Here is a 13,279-nt window from a genome sequence, read left to right as displayed (position 1 = left end):
TCTGCAGTACTGAGATTATTGATCTACTTATTTGTGATTAAATGCTTTTAATACCTAATACAGCTAAATCAATTTCGTGATTAATTATATGAAACGCTAGAAGTAGATAAGCTAAAATAATGGGTCATTAATAGTTGTTCTTGGGCTCCTTTGTCTTGATGTATTACCAGTCAACCGATAAACAGAACCACCAATAACACAGGCAATGATCACCCAAATAAATTTTTCTATTCAGAGTATGCGCGGGAGACACATTTTGGAGGAAAAAAAACCAAGGTTCAGATATATGCTTTTTATTTCTAAATTTATTAAATCACTAATATTTTAACGCAAATCTTTAAATTCAGATTCTGATCTGTCAATTTCCATCTTTAAGACAACCACATAAAATTATTATATATTGAAAATTTATTTACATTTGACATGTGCGGTGATAATTATACACCAACACTGAACGTCTACACTTGATTGTTTCTATGTAAGGAACATTAAAAGAAAAAATTGAGAAAGATTTTTAAGATTAAATTTACATTCATTTATATACCATAAATTAGTTTTATCATATCAAATGAATTTTTAATTCTAATGTTAAAAATTAAACTTGAATTTTACAAAATTAATTTACAAGATTGGGATTTACATCATTTACATAACAATGTAAATTTCCATTGTCTTTATTGTCGTGAGACTTCCAACATTGAATTGGTGGATTTTATGATTGTAATAAAGTAAAATTAAAGGAGCAATGAAAAGAAAAGAAGAGCATGAATGGAGAGAGAGAATTTTGATATATTTGGTAGAATATTAAATATGGAGCTTTATTGGTGGTGCCGGTGAGTGAGCTGGCTTGTTATAAAAGTGGTGGATAAGTTTGCAGAGGTAGCCAAATCCAACGGTCAGATTCTTCCCAAAACCTTCACCTTCATTTCTTCATTAAATGCCTTCTTCAGATGCTGTTTCACCCTTTCTCAACAAGCACGGGAGACTTACATTCATTACCATTAACTGCTATCTTTCATCTTTTATTTCATTCTTATTCACTTCTTTCTAAACCTAAATTTCACCACTTTATTACTATAATGTTTTTCTTTCGGTTAAAAATTATACTATTAAATAATAGATAATCAAGTTTAGAATTTAAGATCAGGGTTTAGAGTTTTGATGTTTTTTATATTTAATAACTTGTTTTTCTTAATATTTTAGTTTTCAATATATCACAAACGGATTTGATTCATAAAACATTAGTTAACATTCTCTTAAAAATATGTGTGTTTACTCAAAGAACAGAGTAGTGGGGACATTTGAGAATATTTATATGATGCACATGCACACAGAAGAGAAGGCCAACCAGAGACAGCCACTTAGAGGTTGAAGAAGCTGCTTTTCTGAGACTCCAATGGCGTCCATTGGTGCACTCAAATTCTTGCTTTACTTACTTCCATGTCTCCTCATCCATCTACCTCATTCTCAAGGTTTATTCCATATCTAATCATTTGCTCTACTTTCTAAACTTTTTATTCACATTCTTACATTCACACAAACCAATCTCAAACACAATGATTCTGGTATTTCACTATAGATGATAGACAACAATGTTCTGTAATATACAATAAGACAACCTTTTACCTTCACTCTCCTTGTTGTTATGGTTGCAGGTAAGCGGAATTGGAACGGTGAGTACCCATTTATCAGGAGAGGGAGTTCAATGGAGTCTTGGGACAATGGTGGTTATGACTATATAATAGTGGGAGGTGGCACTGCAGGGTGTCCATTGGCTGCAACTCTGTCTCAGAAATTCAAAGTTCTGGTGCTGGAAAGAGGAGGAGTCCCTTTCAACAACCCCAATGTGTCATTCCTGCAAAACTTTCACATAGCTTTGGCAGACACTTCACCAACTTCGGCTTCTCAGTACTTCATTTCAACCGATGGAGTCTTGAATGCAAGAGGAAGGGTTCTGGGAGGTGGCAGCTCCATTAACGCTGGCTTCTACACCCGAGCAAACCCTAGGTAACACCAACCTTTATCCTCTACGTAAATTCAAACAAAAACTAAATTGCCCTGCTAAAAGAAATAATCCTATATACTAAGACTTCCATTTTTTTACTTTCATTCTTTCAAACATAAAAATAGTAATATATTAATTAATGATTTACACTAAATCACGTCATAGAATAAAAGATGAGAGTTAAAAATAGGAGTCATGCCCATTTAATTCCGTAGGTAACACCCATTTTTATTCTCCTGATAGATCAATTCAAACAAAAAATAAATTGACATGCTAACTTACGTAGATTATTGATAATATTCGTACTAATGCTTTAAGCTTCCATGAATGAAATAACATTGATGAGATTTGTCTAATACTCATTATTTTCTATAATGTGACATTGTTTTAGTATTATTATTATTACTAGTTTTCTGTTCCAACAATCAAGTACAGCATTTTAAATCCAATTATGTGTTTACGTGCAAACATAATTTTATTCAAAACTTCAATAATGTGTGTGTGTTTTTTTCTCCCTTCTCTCCCATTATCGTTATTAGTTGTTGATTATTGTTTCCCAAAGAAATTGTGTGTGTGTGGGGTTAACATTATGTACACCACCACCCACCCAAAAACAAAGGTACACACCTATATATTTGATTAAACAATGGACCAAGGTGAAAGCGAATGCCATTGATCTACTCCCCCAAAGCAGACCATGGCATTCAATCCAAATTTACCCACTGAATTTTTATTTAAAACTTGTATCTCAAAAACTTACTTTTGAGTTAAATTTAAATTTCTTAACCTAATAACACAATGACCATAAGGGTATATTTAGTATAACCTATTTCTAAAAAAAAAAAATACTTCTTTTAGAGAAATTAGGTTAATTGGTATATCTTAAATGGGTTTGAGGATTTTATGGGGTCTAACAGAATGACGATGATATATAAAAGACTGCGTCTAATTTGACAAAATTCCAAGTTGATGAATTAAATGCCGTTGTATGTACCTTGGTAGCTCTATTTTATGCAATGTAAGTTGTTAGGTGAGAGTGTCAGATCTTAAGAAAAGGAAGGGAAGAAAAGAGACCACACACAAAACAGACATTGAATATATTGTGGGGTAGTTTTATGTTTTGGTAAAAATCATTAAGGATGCATGTTGGATCCCTGTTCCTGGGAATAGTCATTGAATTCACATGTTGCAAAATCACAATTACACTCATTCATTTCAATTTTTATTTATTAGTGTTGCTATTTGATGCTTACATGGACCCGTCAATGTTATTCAACATCCACGGAGAAAAAGTGACAAATATATATATACTCAAATCCACTTTTATATGGTCCACAAAATTTTAATGGTAGATCGGGTTTTTCAAATTTTTAAAAAATTAAGCAATTTTATTTTATGTTATTGTTAACATATTATTAACTTTTTAATATGTAAATCAAAATACTATTGTTTAATTTTATAAAATTTTAGAATTAAATATGAAATTAAAATTTATCAGGGATAAAAGTTGTATATATGTAAAATTATAAGAACAAAAATTAATATGGTATTTCTATGATATATAAATGTTATGTAGCATTAGTCATAATTCGGAAATATTATGTGCATTTTTTTGGTTATTTACCGCTTTGAAAATTCAAAGAATTTTTCTTATTACATAAAATTTAATAAATATTTTAAAATAATTTAACCTTTAATGTTGAGAAAAAATTGGGTAAAAAATTTAAAAGTTTTAAAAATATATAGTTAACTTTATTTAGTATAAATATTTTGATATAATTTATTTATTCCTATTTTATCTTCTCCTTTTTGTCTATATCCATCTAAATAAAATACTTTTTAATTCCATTTTCTTTTCTTTTTATTCTTTTTATTTTCCACTCATATTTTTTTATCCTTAATTTACTTATGATCCAAACAAATCGTTGGAGACTAGTTAAGAAAATTAAACAATTCTTTTAATAAATACATAATCAATTTTTATATTTTTTAAAAACAATTTAAAGCAATAATGATATAAATGTTTTCCCTTCATTTTAGTATAATGTATATTGTTTAGAAAGATTAACAGAATCTCAAATTCTAAAATCATTTATGACATCAATCAAATTATGTCAACGAACCACTAAAAAATGTTTATTAAAAACAAATACTAAAACAACACTTATTTCAGAATGAATAAAATAATCACACTATTATTTTGAAGGATAATAATACATTTGACAAAAAACAATTTTGTTTTACAATTTAAAATGTCATCTTTTAATTAATTTAAAAATATTAAAAAATAAGAAAATAAAAAGTAAAAAAAACACTTAAAAAATACGCATCAAATTATAAGAAAAATTTATCAAAATTTAATTTTTAAAAAATCATTTTTCTATTTTGAAATTTACCCATTTTTTTTCACTCATTTTAAACAGGGTACGTATATATATATATTTTTTTCAACATTAATAATTTTCAGGATATTTAATTAATAATAAAATGTGCTTGAAAGACTATGATAAATTATCTGAAACAAGAAAAGACATGGTACATAGATAGTTTGTAGTATGAAACATGTTTTTTGTTTTCTGAAGATTTTGAAAACTAAATTGCAGATTCATAAGAAAGGTGGGGTGGGATACACAGCTGGTGAACGAGTCTTATCCATGGGTGGAGAAGCAGGTTGTTCATCGTCCAAAGTTTTCACATTGGCAGAGAGCAGTTAGAGACGGCCTTCTAGATGCTGGTGTCTCACCCTTTAATGGATTCACCTATGATCACAAGTACGGAACCAAAGTTGGCGGAACCATTTTTGACAGATTTGGCCGCCGCCACACCGCCGCTGAATTGCTTGCTTCTGCAAATCCTCAGAAACTCACTGTCCTCGTCCATGCCACTGTCCAAAAGATTGTTTTTGACACCACAGGTACGATGAACATGTAACAAACAAACACTTCTAACGATGTTTTGTTTCTTAAAATCACTGTCTCATGACTGAAAATGAAAATGGTGATGCAGGAACAAAACCAAAAGCCATTGGGGTTATCTTCAAGGATGAAAATGGAAAACAGCATCAGGCATTTCTGGGGAGTGGGAGACAGAGTGAAGTGATTGTGTCGAGTGGGGCAATCGGCACTCCTCAATTGCTACTTCTCAGTGGAATCGGCCCCAGAGAAGAGCTTCAGAAATTCAACATCCCTGTAGTGCTTGAAAATGAATTTGTTGGTAAAGGCATGGCCGATAACCCCATGAACACAATCTTTGTCCCTTCAAAGAGACCGGTTCAGCAGTCACTCATAGAAACTGTAGGTATAACCAATCTGGGTGTGTACATTGAGACCAGTTGTGGCTTTAGCCAGTCCAAAGACAGCATTCACTGCCACCATGGTATCTTGTCCGCAGAGGTATGCACTTTATTCGCTAAATTTGGTTACATAATTACTGATAATGTTAGAAACTTAGAGCGTGTTATTGGAAATGATGCAATTACTTTTGGAAAAAAAAAAAACAGATTGGGCAGCTATCCACAATCCCACCAAAGCAAAGATCACGAGAAGCTGTTGAGGCTTTTGTGAAGAGCAAGAAAGATATACCGATAGAAGCATTCAGGGGAGGGTTCATACTGTCAAAAGTTGCGAATCCTTGGTCAACAGGTGAACTGAGGTTGATAAACACTAACGTGGAGGACAACCCTGCAGTTACCTTCAACTATTTCAGCCACCCTTATGATCTCAAGCGCTGCGTGGAGGGTATTCGCTTGGCGATAAAGGTTGTGCAGTCGCAGCACGTGACAAACTACACCATGTGCGACAAAGAAAGCGCAGAGAAAATGTTGAACATCACTGTGCAGGCAAATATCAACCTCATACCCAAACATGCGAATGACACAAAGTCGCTGGAACAGTTTTGTAGAGACTCTGTGATCACTATTTGGCACTACCATGGTGGGTGCCATGTGGGGAAAGTAGTAGACTCTGAGTATAAGGTTCTTGGTGTTGATAGACTCCGTGTGGTTGATGGCTCCACGTTTACTGAGTCGCCAGGAACCAATCCTCAAGCCACTGTGATGATGATGGGCAGGTATGTAAATACAGAACATTGCACAGAATGATGTACATTTTTTTAATTAACTTTAATAATATGTTTGTATTTGTAACAGGTACATGGGACTGAAGATTCTAAGGGACAGGTTGGGGAAATTGGGTGGTGTTTAAGGATGAGTCTCGAGTGTGTAGTATGAAATTGTCTCACGAAAAATGAGAAAAAGGTTGTAATTTGAAGACAAAAAGTACTATTAGTAGTAGTATCCTTTAGGGCTGGAAATGGATGTATTTTGTTTGTTTATTGTCAGTGAAGAGTGGTTATCAAATTATGAAGTTAGATTTGAGTTTTCTGAAAAAAAAAAGTTATTGCAACTCCTCAAGGCCGGTTTAAACTCGAGTCATTTTTTAAAACTTGAAATTGTAAGAACCAATTTTTGGTGTCGTGATGAAGCGTGAAGAAAATTAGACACGGTGTAACGATTTAGACCAAGGCTATTATATTATATGTATTCTTTTAGTAGTTTATCAGTCATCTAACATGTATTTTATTGAGCAGAAGTTTCCTCATGCAAACTTTCTATGAACAACATAGTGTATTTTGAATGTAATAAAACATGATTAACTAATTTATGTATAAAATCAATATATATGACTGGAAAAACTTTTTCACTCAATGAATAGACATGTTAACAGAAGTGTTCAGTGGAAGAAACATGAATTTATTAATGAACAAATTGTTTTAAGAAATATTCAAATACAGTTATATTAAGAATAACTATTTCAAATATATATATATATATATATATATATATATATATCAGTAATGTAGTTCTCAGAGACCAACTAAGAATTAACTGGTAAAAAATACAACTCTGATTTGTTAGTGTTCTTTAATATTGGAAAGACATTCAAATATCTTGAACAACAATTAATTGGGATTGGACAAGTAGCAAAAACTTAGAAAGAAGAAAACGAAAATGAAAGGAATGGAGAAATGCTCCTATCTGTTGTTGGAGTCACTGGCCACATTAGCCTCTGCATACTAAAGTCCCACATCAAATATGACAATTGATGGGAACAACAGAAGTTCCTATAAAATAAGTTGTCAGATGATGTCACAAACCATCTTTGCGCTTGGGGCAATGACGCAGCTAGTGAGGTTCTAACCGAGGCGCGTCTATTGCTGGTTGAAAACTATTTCCAAACCCCCTCTTGGGCCTGGGTTTACTCTGGGCCTTCGAGAATTTCTGGAAGGGCTCCCTTAGGGGTAAAGCCCAATAAATTTTAGTTCAATGTTATAATGTTCTAAACAATTTTAAAGTTTGAGTATTATGTGATATGACAGTGAGGGTAAAATTTTCAATTTTAGTTTGAAGTTTAATATATATAATTTTAAAATGTTGAAATAACACTAATAATTTTCTAGCTTCTACAAAGGAACAGTTCTCACGAAAGGATCTTTAACTTTATAACAAAGTTAAAATTACAATAAAAATTATGCAAAACAAATCTATAACATTTGCTTGACAATTATTTTTTTTGTAAGATAAATTTTTATATAGAGAATGTTTGATGACTCTTTCAAAATCCTGTTTATTTATTTTATAACAATAGAAACTGAAAAACATATAACAATTATTTGAGACAATTTAAAATTACTAAATAAAAATTTAATAGAAACTGAAAAATAAATCCAAACTCAATAACAGAGTTTGATATTTAATTAAAGTTTTATATTAAAGGCAGATAAAAACACAAAATGATATTAAATAAAAAATCAATTATGAACAAGTTAACATGTCTGACGGAGGTCCACATCGACTGTGTTAATGTATGAACAGATATAAGATGGTTATATAATATTGGAATACTCCTACTGTGTCACTCACGGAGCCATGAGTTAAACACATAGCGAACTATTCTTTCGCCTTTTACTAAAGAATACCGTGTGTTTGTCTCGCTAAGTGGCATACGCCTATTTTTGGAAGAGACCTCTTTCGAGGGCTCTGCAATTTCAGTTCAAATTCTACTAAGTTATTGAGATGCTTCTCAATGTGTTGAATCATTCATGATAAATGGTCAACTGTATGTGTTGAATCATCCATGAAGAGTGGTTAATGTAATTCTAATAGTATTTTTAATCATCCATCAATTGATTTTTGAAAAGATCTATGCTATATTGTCTAATTAATTTTATTAGAAAGTCATTTGTTATAATTTTATATGGTAGGTTTAGATCATCAATCGAAACAGAAAGCCCATAGTCCACAAGAATTTCTTGGAATGAAGACATTTGCTAAAACTACTCCTAGTCGTTAAATTTGATACCAAGCGATAAATTAGATATCTACATAAACAAAATTTTAAGTGAAAATTGATAATCAGGTTCTCTCTTCCAATGCAGTTTACATACAAATACAACATATAATTAGCTTCATCTTAGGTAGAGTTGAAATAACATTATATAATTGATTAATTTTAATAATTTTGGTTACAGAAACTCAAAATGTATAAGATATAAATGTCACATAACTCTTTTATACTACAGAAGATGTGAGATCATGTTTGCTCAAAGAGAATTTGATATATTTATTAATAACATTTTTTACATAGGTTAACACATTATAACAGAAGTTAATGCGTTAATGAGAAGTAACAAGAGAGAGGAAAGAATTTCAAAAATACCAGACAACCTTTAAGGCAGTTACAAGTTATTATACATATAAAAAAAACACCTCTCTATTGAGGAAGAAAAGAATTTCAAAAATACCAGACAATCTTTAATACAGTTACTATGTGTTTTAATAGAAACTGAAAATTTTAATCCAAACTCAATAATAGGTAGAGATCTAATGAAAATTTTATATAACAGGGATAACCAAGTTAGCATTTCTGACCAAAGTCCACATCGACTGTGTTAATGTAGGAATAGATCAATGATCATAATATAATATGAAAATGTTCTCCAATAGTTCCTCACGGAGCCATGAGCTAAACACAAAGCGAACTATTCTTTCGCCTTTTACTAAAGAATACCGTGTGTTTGTCTCGCTAAATGGTATACCCTTATTTTTGAAAGAGCCCTCTCTAGAGGGCTCTGCAACTTTAGTTCAAATTTAGTTTTATTGGTTATTGAAATTTTTGTGGAATGCAGGTTATTTCTTTTGTCCGAATTCCAGTTATGTTAAAATACTTTTTGTTCAATTCTTGTGGGCTGAGCTTTTTGCTGTTATGTTTACTCTAACCCTACTATATCCGTATAATTAGTGACTACTATAATCCTCTTTATTCTAATATCCCAAATATTCAAATAAGAGGTTATTGGATTTGAAGTCCTGTGTGTCTGCCTGTCACATGGATCTTCAAATGCTGATAAACTAATCCTCTATCTGCACCAACTACAATCTTCATCTGGACATCCAATCAAGTGGTTTGGTTTTTCTGTCAGCACCTAGGAACAACTTACAGCATTAAAAAGCCAGACTTGTGAATTGGCTTCCAAAAGTGTTGATGTCTTTCATCATCAGTGTCTTTTGCTTACCATGTAAGTGTAGTCTATTCTGCATACATTATTGTTTCAGAACTGAAGGATGCTTAAAAATTTCTAGAAAGTAAAGGTACTTCTTAGCATTTAACAACTATCAGTCAAGTATTTCAAACAATAAGTTAGATTTAGATGTACAAAGTCTATATAAATACCACTAGTCACTACTCACGTACAACTGTAATCCTTTTGAAAAAGCAAATAACAGAACAATATAATCAAACATTCCTCAATATAATACAAATTAGATTGAAAATAGATATTTATAGTTGAAACTGACATTGCAGAACACTCCCGACAGGGGTACTCTTTATAAAAAGAAGTGTATGTCATTTAAAAGTTTTCTTATTTAGAAGACGAAAGAATATTTCGCGGTGTTAGTCACATGACTCCACATGAAACATTTATGAAAATCCTTTCGTTTTATGATGCAAGCAGTTCACTTGCCTATAGAATCCCATTTCATGTGAGTGCATGAACCGCATTTAAAGAGAAAATGTCAGGAAACTCCATGGAATAGAAAGAAGGCTCTAAAATGACATTAATATAGAAAGAAGAGCAAAATATTCATTCCAAATTATTAAAAAATAAAATAAAACCTCGCTTATTTTTAAGACAACTATAAACATATTAAACCCACTCCAAAACAGGACGTAAAGATAATGGACTCTATGCATTATGGAAAAATATATTAATATCTAGCCAAAATTTTCTGGGTAACTCAAATTCAGAGTGTCATTGTCCAGTAGTTCATGAAATAAGTCATGGCAAAATATAATATCTACCCTATTGGCTCCCAGATTGCAACAAGAGTAATAATGAGTGATTATAAACAATAAACAAATTCTTGACAAAACTATAGATTATAATTTTCACTCGCCATGTGAAGGGCCAATTCTTCAAGGATCACATAAACTTCATCCAGACTCAAATGAACTGAATTCCCTGCTGAAAACATGTAAACTTTCTTTCGCACCTCAATCCAACTCTGACCGGGTACTTTTTTAAGACCTTTTGTTCTTGCCGACACCCTCACTCTTGCGAAGTCATCCCACCTTCCATTTGCAGCGTATATATGGGACAGCAGCATGATACTCCCTGTTATTTTTGACTTCAGGGTTAGAATTTGCGATGCTGTTTCTTCTGCAATGTTCACGTCTCTATACATTCTACATGAGTTTAAAAGGGCTCCCCAAATATACTCATTAGGTTCAATAGGCATGTTTCGAACAATATCAGTTGCTTCCTTCAAAAGTCCAGCACGACCAAGGAGGTCAACCATGCATGCATAATGCTCTACATTAGGTTCAATGCTAAACTTTCTGGCCATCTGATAAAAAATGTTACGACCAGCGGCAACAAGTCCAGCATGACTGCAAGCAGATAGAATAGCCACAAAAGTGATGTTGTCTGGCTTCATTCCTGCTCTAATCATCTCATCAAAACTTCTTAAAGCATTCTCACCAAGCCCATGCATTCCATAACCCCCAATTAAGGAGTTCCACGAAATTAAATCTCTACCCTTAATACTATCAAACACTATATGTCCTTCATTGAAGTTCCCACACTTCATATACATGTTAATCAGACCATTTCCTACTAATATATTGTCACCCACCAAATTCCTAATGGCATAACCATGGAGCTCCCTGCCAACGTTCAATGCAGCTAACTCTGCACAAACTGATAAAACGCAGGAAATTGTCACACAATTTGCCATTACTTTGGAAAGCTGCATTTGCCTAAAAAGTTCCAGTGACTTCTCACCAAGCCCCTTAGAAGCAAAGCCACCGATCACCGCACTCCAACTTATAACATTAGGCCTCACTGGGGATTGACCATCTGTACATGACTTCTCCATCTGCAAAAATGTTGCATAGGCCTCCTCACACAATCCAGCTTCAGCATATGCCGATATCAAAGCATTCCAACTGACTAGGCTCTTGTTCTTTATATCCAAAAACACCCTTTGTGCATCCCCCAAATTTTGGTGCTTCCCATATGTACCTATCAGAGCATTTTTCACAAACAAATAATCTTCATATCCACCTTTAACAACAAGCCCATGGATTTCTTTTCCCCAGTCAACTTGAAACACAGTAGCACACACAGGCAACATCACGGCCAATGCTTCAGCACTGATGTCAATTATCCTTGTCCTCGTCCTCATCAACTTAAACAACTCAACAGTTTCGTCATAAAGCCCACATCTAGCATGGCTTGACAAGAGGGAGGTCCACGTCACCGAATTCGGCTGCAAACCTTCCAACTCCATCCTCTTAAAAATCGCAGAAGCACCAAGAGAATCACAGTTGAAAGCATAACCCGAAACCATAGTATTCCACGAGACTAGGCTTCTAACAGACATTCCATCGAACAGTTGGCGAGCATCCTCCATTCGCCCGTGCTTCCCATACATACCCACGAGTTCATTGACGACATGAAGGTGATTCCGAAACCCCAGCTGCAAAGCATGACAATGGACAATCCTGCAGAGACCAGAGACAGCCAGAGACGAGCAGGCCCGTATTATCAAGGGAAGAGTAAAGCCGTCGGGCAAAATGCCAAGGTTTCGCATTTCAAGATAAAGTTGAAGCGCGTGTTGATGGTAGCCATGAGAGACATTGGCTCTGATAATGGAATTCCACAAAAGAAGATGATGAAGTCCCTCAACTGGGATTGCAGCAAACACTTTGCGAGCGTCTGAGAGAAAGCCAAAGCGGGAGTAAGCGGCTATGAGGCTGGCGGCCAAGAAGGGTACGCGATGCGCAGCGGTGAGAAGCAATTGGGAGTGAAGCTGGCGAGCTTGATGCAGAGTGAGGCAACGCTGGAAAAAGACATGGAGGGAATCAACAAGTTCATGTGTGTGGGTAACGTAGAAAGAGTGCGTGTGTATGTGGGAGATTGAAGGAGAGACCACAAAAATGGATTGGAATGGTGACAAGAGAGAACGGAAACACTTTGAAACTGCATTCGGCATCAAGCTTTTCAACCATCTTAGTTTCCCGTGTAACAGACACACAACCAGGTTTTTGTACACATGGTTGGGGTTAAATCAAAGAAACCATTTCCCAAAATAACAAAAACATTTATAAAACTTGACAACTAGGGATGACATGACATGACAAAGTACCTGTTCGAGTTACGTTCAAAAGAGTGGGAAAGAAAAAGTTTTACAAACAGTCACAGAACCAAAATTTCTGCATATACAAATACTGCAGCTATGCATTTCTACTACATGGTTCATGGCTGCGATATGTAGTCATTAACGTCCACTTAAAACGTCTGAAAAACATTAATGTTATCCAAAATATTTCATTTCAAACTTAAAACTTATAAATTGAATAGAGTGTACAGAGACTAGGAAAAAAAATATCTGAAACTGTAAAAAAATGAGGGATTTAGGCTCTCATTCTACAGGATGAGAGATGCTGTAGAAAACTCTTCCCGTGTTATCTTTTCACCACATTTAGTCCCTTAGTAAATCTCCTGTCATCCTGGGTCATGAAATAATTTATATACTCAAACTTCTTCGTCTTTATCAGTCTCTCTTAATCCAAAATTTGATGTTGTGAAAAATATACATGCCATTGCTATGAAAGAAACCTTTTGTTAATCAGTGACTTAAAAAAATTTTCCTCTGACTTGGATAAGTAGCAGAGACTTAAAAAAACAGGAGGAATGCTGCTATCAATCACT

At 33.6% G+C, this 13,279-nt stretch overlaps 2 protein-coding genes and 3 non-coding genes across 5 annotated transcripts; 4 read left to right on the top strand and 1 right to left on the bottom strand.

Annotated features, from left to right (window-relative positions):
- Positions 1-1,313: 1,313 nt before the first annotated feature.
- Positions 1,314-6,416, top strand: LOC114184292 (protein HOTHEAD). Its single transcript, XM_028071583.2, has 6 exons — positions 1,314-1,472; positions 1,656-2,007; positions 4,609-4,919; positions 5,012-5,397; positions 5,505-6,073; positions 6,153-6,416. The coding sequence occupies exons 1-6, from the start codon at positions 1,397-1,399 to the stop codon at positions 6,205-6,207; spliced, it is 1,749 nt and encodes a 582-aa protein (XP_027927384.1). The 5' UTR covers positions 1,314-1,396; the 3' UTR covers positions 6,208-6,416.
- A 744-nt stretch (positions 6,417-7,160) lies between these two features.
- On the top strand, positions 7,161-7,311 carry LOC114186400 (U4 spliceosomal RNA). The gene has a single exon (XR_003605059.1). It is a non-coding gene; the product is annotated as a U4 spliceosomal RNA (small nuclear RNA).
- A 616-nt stretch (positions 7,312-7,927) lies between these two features.
- On the top strand, positions 7,928-8,044 carry LOC114186409 (U5 spliceosomal RNA). Its single transcript, XR_003605067.1, has one exon. It is a non-coding gene; the product is annotated as a U5 spliceosomal RNA (small nuclear RNA).
- Positions 8,045-9,018: 974 nt separating this feature from the next.
- Positions 9,019-9,135, top strand: LOC114186411 (U5 spliceosomal RNA). Its single transcript, XR_003605068.2, has one exon. It is a non-coding gene; the product is annotated as a U5 spliceosomal RNA (small nuclear RNA).
- Positions 9,136-10,146: 1,011 nt separating this feature from the next.
- LOC114183939 (Pentatricopeptide repeat (PPR-like) superfamily protein) lies at positions 10,147-13,044 on the bottom strand. Its single transcript, XM_028071138.2, has one exon. It carries the CDS (start codon positions 12,558-12,560, stop codon positions 10,437-10,439), a length of 2,124 nt encoding a protein of 707 aa, XP_027926939.1. The 5' UTR covers positions 12,561-13,044; the 3' UTR covers positions 10,147-10,436.
- Between the last annotated feature and the right edge of the window lie 235 nt (positions 13,045-13,279).

This window comes from Vigna unguiculata, chromosome 5, assembly GCF_037176805.1.
Source record: "Vigna unguiculata cultivar grain cowpea cultivar isolate G323 ecotype 2 chromosome 5, ASM3717680v1, whole genome shotgun sequence".
In the NCBI taxonomy this organism is placed as follows: domain Eukaryota; kingdom Viridiplantae; phylum Streptophyta; class Magnoliopsida; order Fabales; family Fabaceae; genus Vigna; species Vigna unguiculata.
The sequence above is the reverse complement of the archived record's forward strand: the minus strand, read 5'-3'. Positions and strand labels throughout refer to the sequence as shown.

Excerpts from the sequence above, each read along its gene's own strand:
- LOC114184292 (XM_028071583.2), top strand. The coding sequence starts at position 1,397 with ATGGCGTCCATTGGTGCACTCAAATTCTTGCTTTACTTACTTCCATGT. Across the intron at positions 5,398-5,504 it reads ATGGTATCTTGTCCGCAGAG|ATTGGGCAGCTATCCACAAT; the intron begins GTATGCACTTTA and ends AAAAAAAAACAG. Across the intron at positions 6,074-6,152 it reads ACTGTGATGATGATGGGCAG|GTACATGGGACTGAAGATTC; the intron begins GTATGTAAATAC and ends TATTTGTAACAG.
- LOC114183939 (XM_028071138.2), bottom strand. The coding sequence starts at position 12,560 with ATGCCGAATGCAGTTTCAAAGTGTTTCCGTTCTCTCTTGTCACCATTC.